The sequence below is a fragment of the Plutella xylostella genome, chromosome 5, assembly GCF_932276165.1.
Source record: "Plutella xylostella chromosome 5, ilPluXylo3.1, whole genome shotgun sequence".
In the NCBI taxonomy this organism is placed as follows: Eukaryota; Metazoa; Arthropoda; class Insecta; order Lepidoptera; family Plutellidae; genus Plutella; species Plutella xylostella.
Genome location: NC_063985.1, coordinates 2,808,911 through 2,820,702, shown reverse-complemented (window position 1 = coordinate 2,820,702; position 11,792 = coordinate 2,808,911). Strand labels below are relative to the sequence as shown.

Genomic DNA, 11,792 nt, shown 5'->3' with positions numbered 1-11,792 from the left:
GTATTTCTCTAGAGGGAAAAACCGCACTTGTTTTCGTGCCTGGAGGCGGCCGAGGAGGCGGGTTAACAGCTGATCGGTACATCACCGACATTCTACTCGGTCATGTTGTGCCCTATGCAGAATTTGTCGGTGAAGACTTCGTGCTAATGCACGACAATGCCCGCTGCCACACGGCACGAGTCAGTCGGCAGTTTCTGAGAGAGAAGGAATTGCGCACGATGGACTGGCCTGCGCTCAGTCCTGACCTGAATCCCATCGAACACTTATGGGACGAGCTCAAAAGAAGAGTTCGGGCCAGGAATCCAGTCCCTGCAAGCGTGGACGAGCTGAAGACAGCTTTATTAGAGGAGTGGGACGGCATTCCTCAGGAAACTGTCAAAAAGTTGATAAGGTCTATGAGAAACAGGCTGCAGGCTGTAATTAGGGCAAGAGGGGGCAATACAAAGTATTGATTTAAATAAATAAATTTTTATCTTAACATTTTTTGTTTAATTTGTATAATACGATACCCATACCCTTTTTTCCTAAATTCCCGTTTTTCCTACAATTGCGTTCAGACATCATTTATTTCAAAAATGATGAATGGATTTCAATAATAATGATATCAAATTAAAGCTGACATCTTAAGCTTTTAAATGACATATCATTTTTATTATTTCTATTCATAATTTTACTTGTATTAATGTATGTTTGCGCCGTCAAGGCTTGAGTCGATTTGGTTGCTCGCGAGTGTAGTTTGCTAGATTGATAGAAAATAAGAAATATATTATTTACAGAGGTTAAAATAATTATATTTTCCAAATATATTATGGTTCACATATAAAATGAATAACATAAAGTTTTAAATAACATCCATATATTTTATGATTTATAGGTAGGACTTATGTAACTTTAAATAAAATATAGGACATAAACTAAACAGTACTTAACTTATACAATTGTTGTAAGTAATATAAATACAACATTATTTAGGATCTGTAAACGAATATCAAATGCCGTCAGGAGCGTTACTCTATACTGACGAAAAACGAACGAACGAGAGCTGTCATGCCATCGGCTCGTTTAACACGACGGGATAGAGTCGTGGCTCGCGCAGCAGCGCTCCGAAACTTAGTTTTTCATCATGTAGAGTGACCCTTCTGATCCGTTTCTACGCCATTTCATGCGTCATCAGCCACCATCCATCGACCACTTCTGGCCAAAACATCCGAAGCTTTGTACTGCCACCGCTATAAACACATAATACCTTACTCAACACAATACGTTTATATACGGTGGCTTACAGCGCAGCGTCGCATCTACCCACCTGCAACACAAAACCTCCACCCAGCTAACCTCAGTCTTCCATCCAGCTTAGACTTGCAGCAGCAACCCCACCCCCGCCAGGGTCCACTTGGCGGGCTTGTCCTTGGTCTTCAGGTTGAAGGTCCACACTGCCAAAGATAAATACCTAGGTACTCAACTAAAATGTATGGAGCAGGAGCAGGTGTTTTCTTTTCACGATTTTTATAATGGCCTGGCAAATGGATGATTTGTGACGAAATTTCACGTAGTTAGCCAAAGAAATTGATGCCTTCAGAGCCCATGGCGTGGCATATTTATCTACGATAATAAACTCGTATAGAAGACAAATTGAAAAATCGCAGAAAAAAAAAGATTCCGTGCTTGAGATCACTATATATTCATGCATCACCTGCAACTCAAAACCTCCACCCCGCTAACCTCTTTCCTCCACCCAACACCAGCTCAACAGCACCATTTTACACTTGCAGCAGTAACGCCACGCCCGCCAGGGTCCACTTGGCGGGCTTGTCCTTGGTCTTCAGGTTGAAGGTCCACACGTAGGTGGGTCCTCGGGTTCGCGTCTTATACACTGGACACTCGTACATGTTGCGGAGGTCCTGCTTGTCTTGGGTTATTGCCTGGAGAGGTAAGGGGTAAGTTAACACATTGAATGACGACTACGCAATATTGCGTAGGTACGTACCAGTGACACGAGGTACAGTCAGCTTCATAAGTTGCTATACACATTTGAACCTTGTCAAACGAACAAACCGCCTATCCATTTATTGAAGCATTGACGGTTCGTCAGTTTGACAAGGTACAGAAGTGTAAAACAACTTATGCAGCTGACCGTACCTTCGGCACTCAATTAATGGGTTAACTGCCAGTTTCTATACTCTATCTATCGATAGCTGACAGTTACTATCACACGATTTTGAGACATAAAAATTTGCATACAGGAGGCATACAGTCAAAATCGTATGAAAGTAACTTTCAGCTATCGATAGATAAAGTTATTGAAAATGGCAGTTAGGGTTAGGTGAGATAAAGAGATAAGTTTTCAGCCTCAGCGCGTACTATTTCGTATTACCATCAAAGATAATGTTTAACCAATTAAGACTTTGCCTATTATATGAATACTTAAAATAAAGAACCTACATACTATGTAATTGTATTTTTTTGTTGTTGCAAAAATAACAATGATAATATAAAACATATTAAAAACCTGATTTGACAGTTAGGTGGTCACCTACCGTACTAACAGTTCATTTTTACAACTTTAATTACAAGAAGAAAAAAGCGTCAAACAATAGAATAACAGTCTAGACACAGAAATACAGTTAAAAGCAAGGTCGAGGTCGTATTCAAATGCAATATATTAATAATTAGGTACCACGCATCACATGTTACTGTCTATCATTAATCATTCAACTTAGCACCAATATGTTATATATTGCTGTCAATAAACATGCCAATACTTTTTTTGTCTACATTACTTTTTGCACGCTCTCGTTTTTGCCTACAGTACCTTTCGAAGAATAGGATAATAGTGTAATCAAATCTAATAAATCCTTTAGTTTGTGCTTATTGGAATGATGTTTGTTAGTAAGATGACCTAAAAAGATTAATCTGATGATGATCACAGAAGTGACGTGGTTTTAATTAATGACTGACTGATTGCCCATTCAAATTCGAGTCAGTTAATATAAATAGTTGACTCTAGATCGACCCAATTCGTGCGTCATCGTTATCATAGTCCAGTAAATATATTATTAGTTATTGTGTAATATGAAACTACGTAATATTTATTGATATAGGGAACTTCCTACTTTTATGACCGAAAACATCCCCTTCTTTCTTTAATTTGTTAACAGAAAAGTATTGTTAAATCTCGTTGAAGTTAAAAAGTTATCGTCACCAGCATTATCTGTGATCTGATAACCAGTCAATTTTCTGTCATAATAGAAAATATGTGCTACGAAAGTTCACCCAAGTGGCACTGATTTGTATGGGAGAAAACTATAACTTTCATTGACAAATTATACTGTCCAACTTCTAGAATATAACGTAGGTATACCTATGCGACCAAGACACAAAAAACCGTTGAAAACAAAATAAAGTCTCACCCTGACATTGATAACGGGCATCGGAGGAAACAACTCCTTTAGCCGAGAGTCCATTATAATGCCGGCCTGGCAGTCCCATCGCGCACCTTCCATTAGCAACCCGTGGACATAAGCGCCATCTTTCGGCGCTGACCTGGAATCAGCAATCCTGTAGTAGGACATACGTCTCATTAGTACTGATAAACTCCGGGGCTGAAAAGTAATACATTCATTTCATTGTTACTCTGTCTACGTGCGGCCCGCTACGATGCTGCTTCTAGAAATTACCAAAAATAAAAGTTCAACTTTGATCTCTGATTGCGGGTTGTAAAGTTAGAGGTGATTTCAATGTTGATGCTGAAATCATCTGCCAATTTACTGCTCGCAATTAGCGACCAAATTTTAGTTTATTAGTGCCTAATTAGTATGATGATAGAAGTGATGTTCAAATTGCAAAATTGGGAGCCTTTCTACCGAAGACGTAACCTTAATAAAATAGATAACTAAGTAGAGGTGGAGTTATTAAAACTACTCATTTATTAGTTTAATTACTATTAAGGGTTTAGTATTAATCATGCTGGGAGTACAATGACTTGCTGGACTACTATTAATGATAATATTGATAATCTTGCTTAATCATCGACTTAAACTTTAACTGCCTACTAAAATGAGTGATTTGAAAGGGATCCAACACTAATTCAATCAATGACCTACCTAAAAGTCTTCATGCTTCAATCCAATACGGTCCAAGCTGTATAATAACTATTCGATTACCATCATAATCAACCCAACTTCTAACCAAAATATACCAGCTCTAATAATGTGCCCAAGAATACAACTCACGTGAATTCTTCCTTGAGTTTCTTGGTGACGTCACACTGCAGACACATCTTGTCTAGCGGCAGCTCGTAGCGGCGCGCCGTGCTCTGCATGATCGCTGTGAGCAGGCTCTGCGGGTTGAAGAACCCAGCTAGCCACACTGATGATGGTAGCTGGAAGAGGACATCATTTGTTTATTTACCTAAAGCTGTATAGAGGACAGAATATTTTTGCTAAGCAGAATGAAATAGGTAAAAGTAGCGCGGCTGTCCCTCCATTTCGCAAGACTAACTGTAGTAACGTTAGTCTTTGGTGAGGAAGGTCAAGTCCTGACGGTTGTAAAGCCTTCTTCTTCATAATCTAGGGTTTGTCATCGTGGTGATCAATGTTAATTGACATACAATCATGATGTACCCGTGTAGTTGTATGTAAAATTGTATGATATCTCACAACAAAGTCAGTGGCCCAAGTCTCGAGCTCCCGAAGTCTCAGCAGCAGGTCCACGAACCAGGCGGAGAGGCCCAGTAGTGATGGATACGCCCTTTGCGTCCAGATGGCCGGCACCTGCAAATTGTATATTGCTGAAAAATTGGCTTATTAATACGAAGTCATTCTGAATAGCATTGTCACTGTGGAAAATAAGAATCATGTATTCTATGATCGATTTTTGGGTTGCATCCAATGTAACATTAGTATGTCAATAATAATTATTACAAATAAGTATAAGTCTTACACATTTAAATTTCATACTCACTTGATCCAAGTATAAGTCTTACGCATTTAAATTTCATACTCACTTGATCCAAAAACAAAGCATTTTCCAGTTCTTCCATGTCTGATGTTATTGTTAATTCACCCTAAAAAAACAAAATACTGAGTTATATTTTTTGTGGTAGTGGGGTTTTCTTCAGTTCAGTTATCGGGTTCTATTGTCGGGGAGGGCATATATTTGTTTAAATACATTAAAATATAGGCACAGGTCCATTTCACTTCGAAAACCTAAGGTAGTACAATAGCACACGGTATTAGTGGTATTACTGGTATAGTACTACCGTGTGACTGTTCAATCTGTTCATGTTACATCGGTCTACTGTATCTACGGTACCTTCAGCCCCAGGTCCAGTTCCCTCAGCGACCTCTTCATCTCTCCAGTCAGGTTGTTCATGCGCTCGCACTCCTGGAAAGCCACAATGACGTACGGCGTGCGCTCCTCCACCTTTCCCATGATCTCCGCCATGTTGAATTCTTCTGGAAGCTTCTCCATTATCTCGTCGAGCATTTGTTTCACCTGGTGATTCGAAATAATAAATAAGGTAGGTATACCAACGCAGTTGTTGAAGCAAAAGCTGTTGGTCAGAACAATGGCGCTAGAAGCTAAACAAATAATTATGGCCAAAGACATTGCAAAAGGAAAATGATATGTATGCGGATTATTTGAAGCTATTTCGAGTTTTCCATGCTTATCTGTCCACGAGGTAACCAATAAGGAGGAAAAACACGAACCTTATCCTCCCTAGTAACAGTAGTAGCCCCAGACGCCTGTGCATCCCTCGGCTGCATCTCAAAGATGGTCCTAAAGAGATTCTCCGAGGTGGTAGTCAGGAAGCCGATCTCAGCGTTAGGGTGTAGTCCGTAGAGGTAGGGCGACTCGGCCGGCATGGCGTCCTCTATGTACTGGTGGTAGCCCGCGTAGTCTGTGTTCGGAGGGGCGGAGAAGCCGGGGGCTAGTTGGAGCTCTCCGTCCACCTTTACATTGAGAATGGGGTAAAAATACACATTAGTGTTACCGAAGAATTCGCATTGCACTTGTTCCACTAGATATTTACATACATTTTTTGTGGCAGCAATTCCATAGAAACTATATTGGTCACGTGACTTTTTACTATGGAGGATGACTTTTTTTTCGCGAATTTTGAAATTCTGATTTCATTTTCTGGATTAGATATACGATGCTGCACATGTAGGTTTCGGCTTAGTATACACTTTTTGCAACATCCTGTATAGATATTTAGGCACTTACAAGATCCGGCTGCATGAGCTCTTCCAAATAGGCATTGCAGAGTCGTCGGTCCCAGTCATCGGTGATGTGACCTCCGTACATGATCTCTCCGAACAGATAGCGCAGGTCCTCCCACGGCACCTTGGAGTTCGCCTCCAAGTAGTTGTATAAGACGAATACGCTGATTGTTAGATCACCTATAAAAAATTATGGGTAGTTTGACGACGGTGTATTCTGTTCTTTTTACAAAAATAAAATGGAAAACACAGGAAAGTCACTGATAAATAATAATAAATTTGACACTCTCCACTCTTTCTCTCTCTCTGACAGGCTCCAACATCACAACACGCTATCAAACAATCTTAAAACTATGCCGAAGACTTACCAACATTAAAAGGGTAGATCTTATTCCATCCCTGAGGACCAAACTTCCTCCTTTCTGCCACGACGGCGTGGAAGTAGCAGAGAGCGAACAGTATCGCTTTGAACTCCGCTTCCTTGCCGCACATTTCCAGGGTTTCCTGGTTGAAATTGTCCAGGGCTTTGTGGATGTTCGCCTGTGGTAGTTAAAAAGGTAGTAGTATAGCTGAGTAATGCGTTTTAAAAAAATGTATGGTGATAGATAGAGGCGATTGGACGTTTACGTAAAAGCCTTCCTGGCAGGAAAAGTCTAGTACAGGTTTGATAGTTTATCGAAAACTATAAAAGTTTACGTTATCTCGCAAACAAAGTGGCGCCTCTAGCGGAAACTATGATTAAACTTTTGACAGACAATGTATGCAGATGACAAAAGGAAACCTAAACTTTTTTCGTTTTCAAAAATTGCAAAACTCGTACTAGACGGTAGGGGAAAAGGGGTAGTACCTGGCCACTTCAGCACCTTGGCCACTTTACGTGTGTGCTACATCTAAATGCATGATCTGATTTAGGTGATTTATATATCTAATGTTTCACTAGATCCTGTTGATTGATTTTTTGATCAATTTAATAATCAATAAGAACTATTTATTTAAATATCTTTATTTTAATGAAAAGTATCACTTTTGTGTAGTAACTGGCCATAAATTTTAGTAACTGGCCCTCTTATTTTGCAGTAACTGGCCACCTAATATAATTAACTAAAATGACAAGTTTTAACCTTATAACTACTGCAAACATTATAAAAAAACCTATTACAATTAATGTGTTATGACGTAGTTAATGTGTTAACACTTAATAACGAGAAATATCTAATATTTCTTAACAAATAAACAGTTCATCATCATCATCACGACCCCATCTGCTGGAGCACGGGTTTCCTTCCAATGAAGGGAGGATTTTCTAACAAAAATACTTCTACAATTTATTTATTTATTTATTTCAACTGGAACACCAGCAGCTTATACAACTAACATTTTTAAGACAGACATTAAAATTATAATTTCGTTATACAAGCCAATTAAAGGTGTACACAACATTCTTAAATTATCAATGACAACTTAAAATAAAAATTTACATAAAATTAACAATTTTTTAAGTTAAATAAAATATATAAAAGGTTTTTCTAAGTACTAAGTACAGAGATCACAGTATGAACACAAATATTTTTATACTTTAAATCTAAAACAAACAATTAGGTAGGTAAGTACTTTTTTTTTTTTTTTTTTTAAGAAATTGTTATCACTCCACAGACTTTATGTCCGTGCCTTTTGAAGAGTGGTAATTTTTATGAGATAGTTTTTAATTCTTTTATCTACTTTCTACTCGGTAAGGAAGTTTCATTTATATATAGGTATATATATTCTATCTTTTATATATATATTGTTCTTTTTTTTTTTTCTTTTTCTTTTTTCCCTTTTTTTTTCCACTGCTGGGGGAAAATCCACATGGACACCTGGGAAGAGGACCCAGGTAGTGTCGGGCGTTAACCGACTAAAAACCCCCAGCCGTGTATCTCATTATACAAGAATTTTTTATTTTTATTTTTTTTCTTTTTTTTTCCTTTTTTTTTAAATTAATGGTTTTCAGAGTCACACATACATTAGTAATGGCAACAAACTTAACAAGGACAGGGCCAATGCCAGCTGTCTTCGGAGAAATTAGTAGACACCTGGCAATTACTGGCTGTTACTAAACCCTACTAAGTCTCAGGCAATTGTAATCGGCAGCATGTTGAACAAGATAGATTTCACAGCTGCTAGAAAGGTCAGGTATGATCAAACAGACATACCTTACGTATCATCCGTAAAAAATTTAGGCGTGATCATGGACATAACCCTCTCTTGGATCCCACAGGTCGACGCAGTGAGCAGGAAAGTATTTGCATCTTTCCACAGTCTAAGACGCTTGCAGTACTTTCTACCGTTTAACACCAAAATTACGCTGGCACAGTCTTTACTGCTCCCGATTCTCGATTACGCTGACGTAAGCTATCTTGACCTCACTGAAGAGCTACTCAACAAACTCGAACGTCTCCAGAACTTATGTATCCGATTTATATTCGGTTTACGTAAGTATGATCATATTTCAGAGTATCGTGCTCAATTAAAGTGGCTCCCAATTCGTCTTCGCCGGAATACTCACATTCTCAATTTGCTATTCAATGTATTGAATAATCCAGCTTCCCCTGAATATCTGAAGTCAAAATTTTCTTTCCTAAGTTCGCATGGACGTGCGTTGAGATCTAATGAGAACAAGATGCTCAGTATACCTGAACATAACGCTGCCTCTTATGGCGATTCCTTTGCTATGAAGGCGGCGTGCCTGTGGAACAGCTTACCTGTGAGCGTGAGGATGTCACCATCAATTGCAACTTTTAAGAAGAGTGTGAGGAATCATTATTATCAAACCCTAGGTTGGTAGATATTATTATATATTTATGTATTATTATGTTTATGTATTAAGTATATATTTATGTATTAAGTATATATTTATGTATTATATTATATTATACATTGTAGGTATAGGTATGTATTATAATTTAAGTATATTAGTAATTATTCTATTTATTGTAATATAGGTAGCTGTTTAAGGTTTAGGCATTAATTAAATTATAGGTAGATATCCCATTTTGTTAGTTTAAATTAAAGTTGTTATTTTTGTTATTGTTTACATACCTAAATTTATTATTGTACATTTTAAGAGCTTACATTACATACTTTCGATAACCACCAATCAAAGGTTGGCTGGTAGAAATTGCTTTTTAGCAATAAGTCCGCCTTTGTGCGCAAATTATAAGCTATGTTTTTTTTAAATGCTTCTGTGTAAAAATTGTTTTTTTGTGTGCAATAAAGTGTATATAAATAAATAAATGGCTCGGCCCCTCAGTCGTTATAGGTCATGTTTTGCCTGATGTTAGTGTGTGACTCTGTTCTTAAAGATAACTTATTTTAATTGTTAGTTATGATATAATAATCAATAGGTTATTTATATAAATTATTTTCCCAATTTGACCTATATTTTGCGCTCTTAACCAAAATTATAATAATGTCCTCCTAGCCGAATTTCGACCACGGCGGCCAATCTCAATTGAGATCAGCCATCTACGCAGGAGTAGATTATAGTGCCCAAGTGTGTGCGCAGTACACAGGAGCACTCTCTGTTCCATCACTCTCATAGCCCAATGGGACGGATTGACCGACACGACTGGAGAGAGCTAGGCGCAGGACCGACTGCTTTACATGCCCATCCGACAGCATGGATCGTTTCACTGTTTCGGACATCAGGTGATCAGCCTTCTATGTCCTAACCAAACTTAGAACCACAATTTAGAAACACAAATTGATGGTCCCACCCGGGAATCGAACCCGGGACCTCTGGGTCATGAAGCGAAGCTTCTGCCACTAAACCACAGAGGCAGTTTTTACGACAACCAAAATTATATTTTATGATTTATTCCGCCCCGTTTTGCCTTCTTAACATTTCCCCAGAAAGTGCAATGACCTCTTCGTCTCGATTCTTAACTGCCATTTTTAGATTGTACTCGAGGATGCGTTTCTTTGGCGCTGTTATTGCCGTTTTAGCGAGGTTGCCGATAGCGTCCTCGGTGTCATCCGCATAGTAGGTGCAGGCGGTGGTGTGCCTCGACAGCGCCACTACTGCGTGAGGTATGCTATCGTGCAACTTTATTTTATCTTTTGTTCTTATGATAATAACGGATTCGTACGTCAATCCCTGTGCTTCGTGTATGGTTAGGACGCGTGAGCCCATTCCTTCACCATACCCTTGGCTGGTCAAGGTCTCTTTTTCTTCCTGTGTATGCACCAGGAACAGAGTGTTGGTTTGGGATTTGGGAATTACTGCGTCTGTTAACCTTTTCAGCTGCAGGGATTGGATGCGCGCTGTGGCTGCGTATATGCCTGAGTATACTTCCTTTAGGGCGTATGCAACATCCATGGGGTTTCTGTATGAGCACAACAGCTCCTGGGTGATGTTTGCTACCAGTGTTGGGCGATTGTACCTAAGCTCGAATAGGTTCTCTCTGTCGATATATGGTAGCTGATTGATGTCTCCGATCAGAGCAATATCACAGGCACGAGACAGGTGGGCGGCCATTACGATTGCCCCGAAATGGTTCATCAGGGCTTCGTCAATTATCAGGCGTTGGCAACCGACATGTTCTCTAAAGCCGTTTACCAGGACTGATGCCATCGTACGCACCCTAGTTTTGACCATGTCACCAATACGATGCGCTAGCCTGTTTCTTATGTCGATGGCCGCCTCAGTTGTTGTTGTGATAATGGTGTCTTTGCTCACATCGAAGTTATTTATCACCCAGGTTGTCTTCCCACATCCAGGTACCCCGTTCACCCAAGTGATAGTGGGCATCGTCCAGTGATTCCAGTTGGCGTTGATGGTTTCCACTTTTGCTAGGATTTTATCCTCTAGCATAATCCTGGTGCACTGGGCGACGACCACTATTTGGTTGTTGTGTGGCACAGTAAATTTTGAGGAGTTGCATTCCCAGGGTACAAATCCGCTTTCCTCGCTGTAAGCCGCCATATACGCTCCAGTCATTTTGCCTCTGAGGACTTGGCAACTACTGTTATCGTATATGCAGGCTTCGGCCTCCTCGAGTAGAATTTTTAGCCGGCCTTCGTTTTCTTGCCTGTAGGTCTGCATGATGGTTTTGCACGACAAGAGGTTTACCTGCTTTGTGGCGGTTGTTATTGCCACAAATTCTATGACGGCATTCTCCAAATGCTCTTTAGGGGAGGTTGCTGTTTTTAGCTTCGGTGGGACCACCTGACCCATGTCGGCTCTTGTTATGGTTCTTTGGGCCGTTCTTTTTCGGATGGGGCCTTTGGGGATTTGGCGCCACTCAGGTGTCCTCTGTGGTTTCCCCATAAGGCTTTGGGCAGCTGATTTGAATGCCTGAAGGAACCCTTGTGCGCGCCCCTGCGAGATTCTGCTCTGCATCCTCATATTTATTTCCTGCTGTAGGTAAGTACTAAGAACATTTTTGCATACATTGAATTTTTTTCTTAAAACAATAATAGGAATCGTGAAAAATGTCAAGATTATTATCCAATTTGTTGCTATAAATGTTATGAAGATCACATAATAAGTAATTAGTGTAACAACGTCACAATTCACATATTATTATG

General features: G+C 39.5%; 1 protein-coding gene across 1 annotated transcript in view; it reads right to left on the bottom strand.

The window, feature by feature from the left end:
- Positions 1-1,285: 1,285 nt before the first annotated feature.
- Positions 1,286-11,792, bottom strand: part of LOC105392036 (dynein beta chain, ciliary) — a 35,796-nt gene continuing 25,289 nt past the window's right edge. Inside the window, exons 58-67 of the mRNA XM_048633366.1 lie at positions 6,593-6,764; positions 6,229-6,404; positions 5,712-5,954; positions 5,314-5,496; positions 5,006-5,065; positions 4,659-4,772; positions 4,233-4,381; positions 3,411-3,543; positions 1,723-1,922; positions 1,286-1,433 (exon numbers count right to left, since the gene is read on the bottom strand). Of these exons, the coding sequence (XP_048489323.1) occupies positions 1,761-1,922; positions 3,411-3,543; positions 4,233-4,381; positions 4,659-4,772; positions 5,006-5,065; positions 5,314-5,496; positions 5,712-5,954; positions 6,229-6,404; positions 6,593-6,764 (1,392 nt within the window). The 3' untranslated portion in view covers positions 1,286-1,433; positions 1,723-1,760. The remainder of the gene's footprint in view (positions 1,434-1,722; positions 1,923-3,410; positions 3,544-4,232; positions 4,382-4,658; positions 4,773-5,005; positions 5,066-5,313; positions 5,497-5,711; positions 5,955-6,228; positions 6,405-6,592; positions 6,765-11,792) is intronic.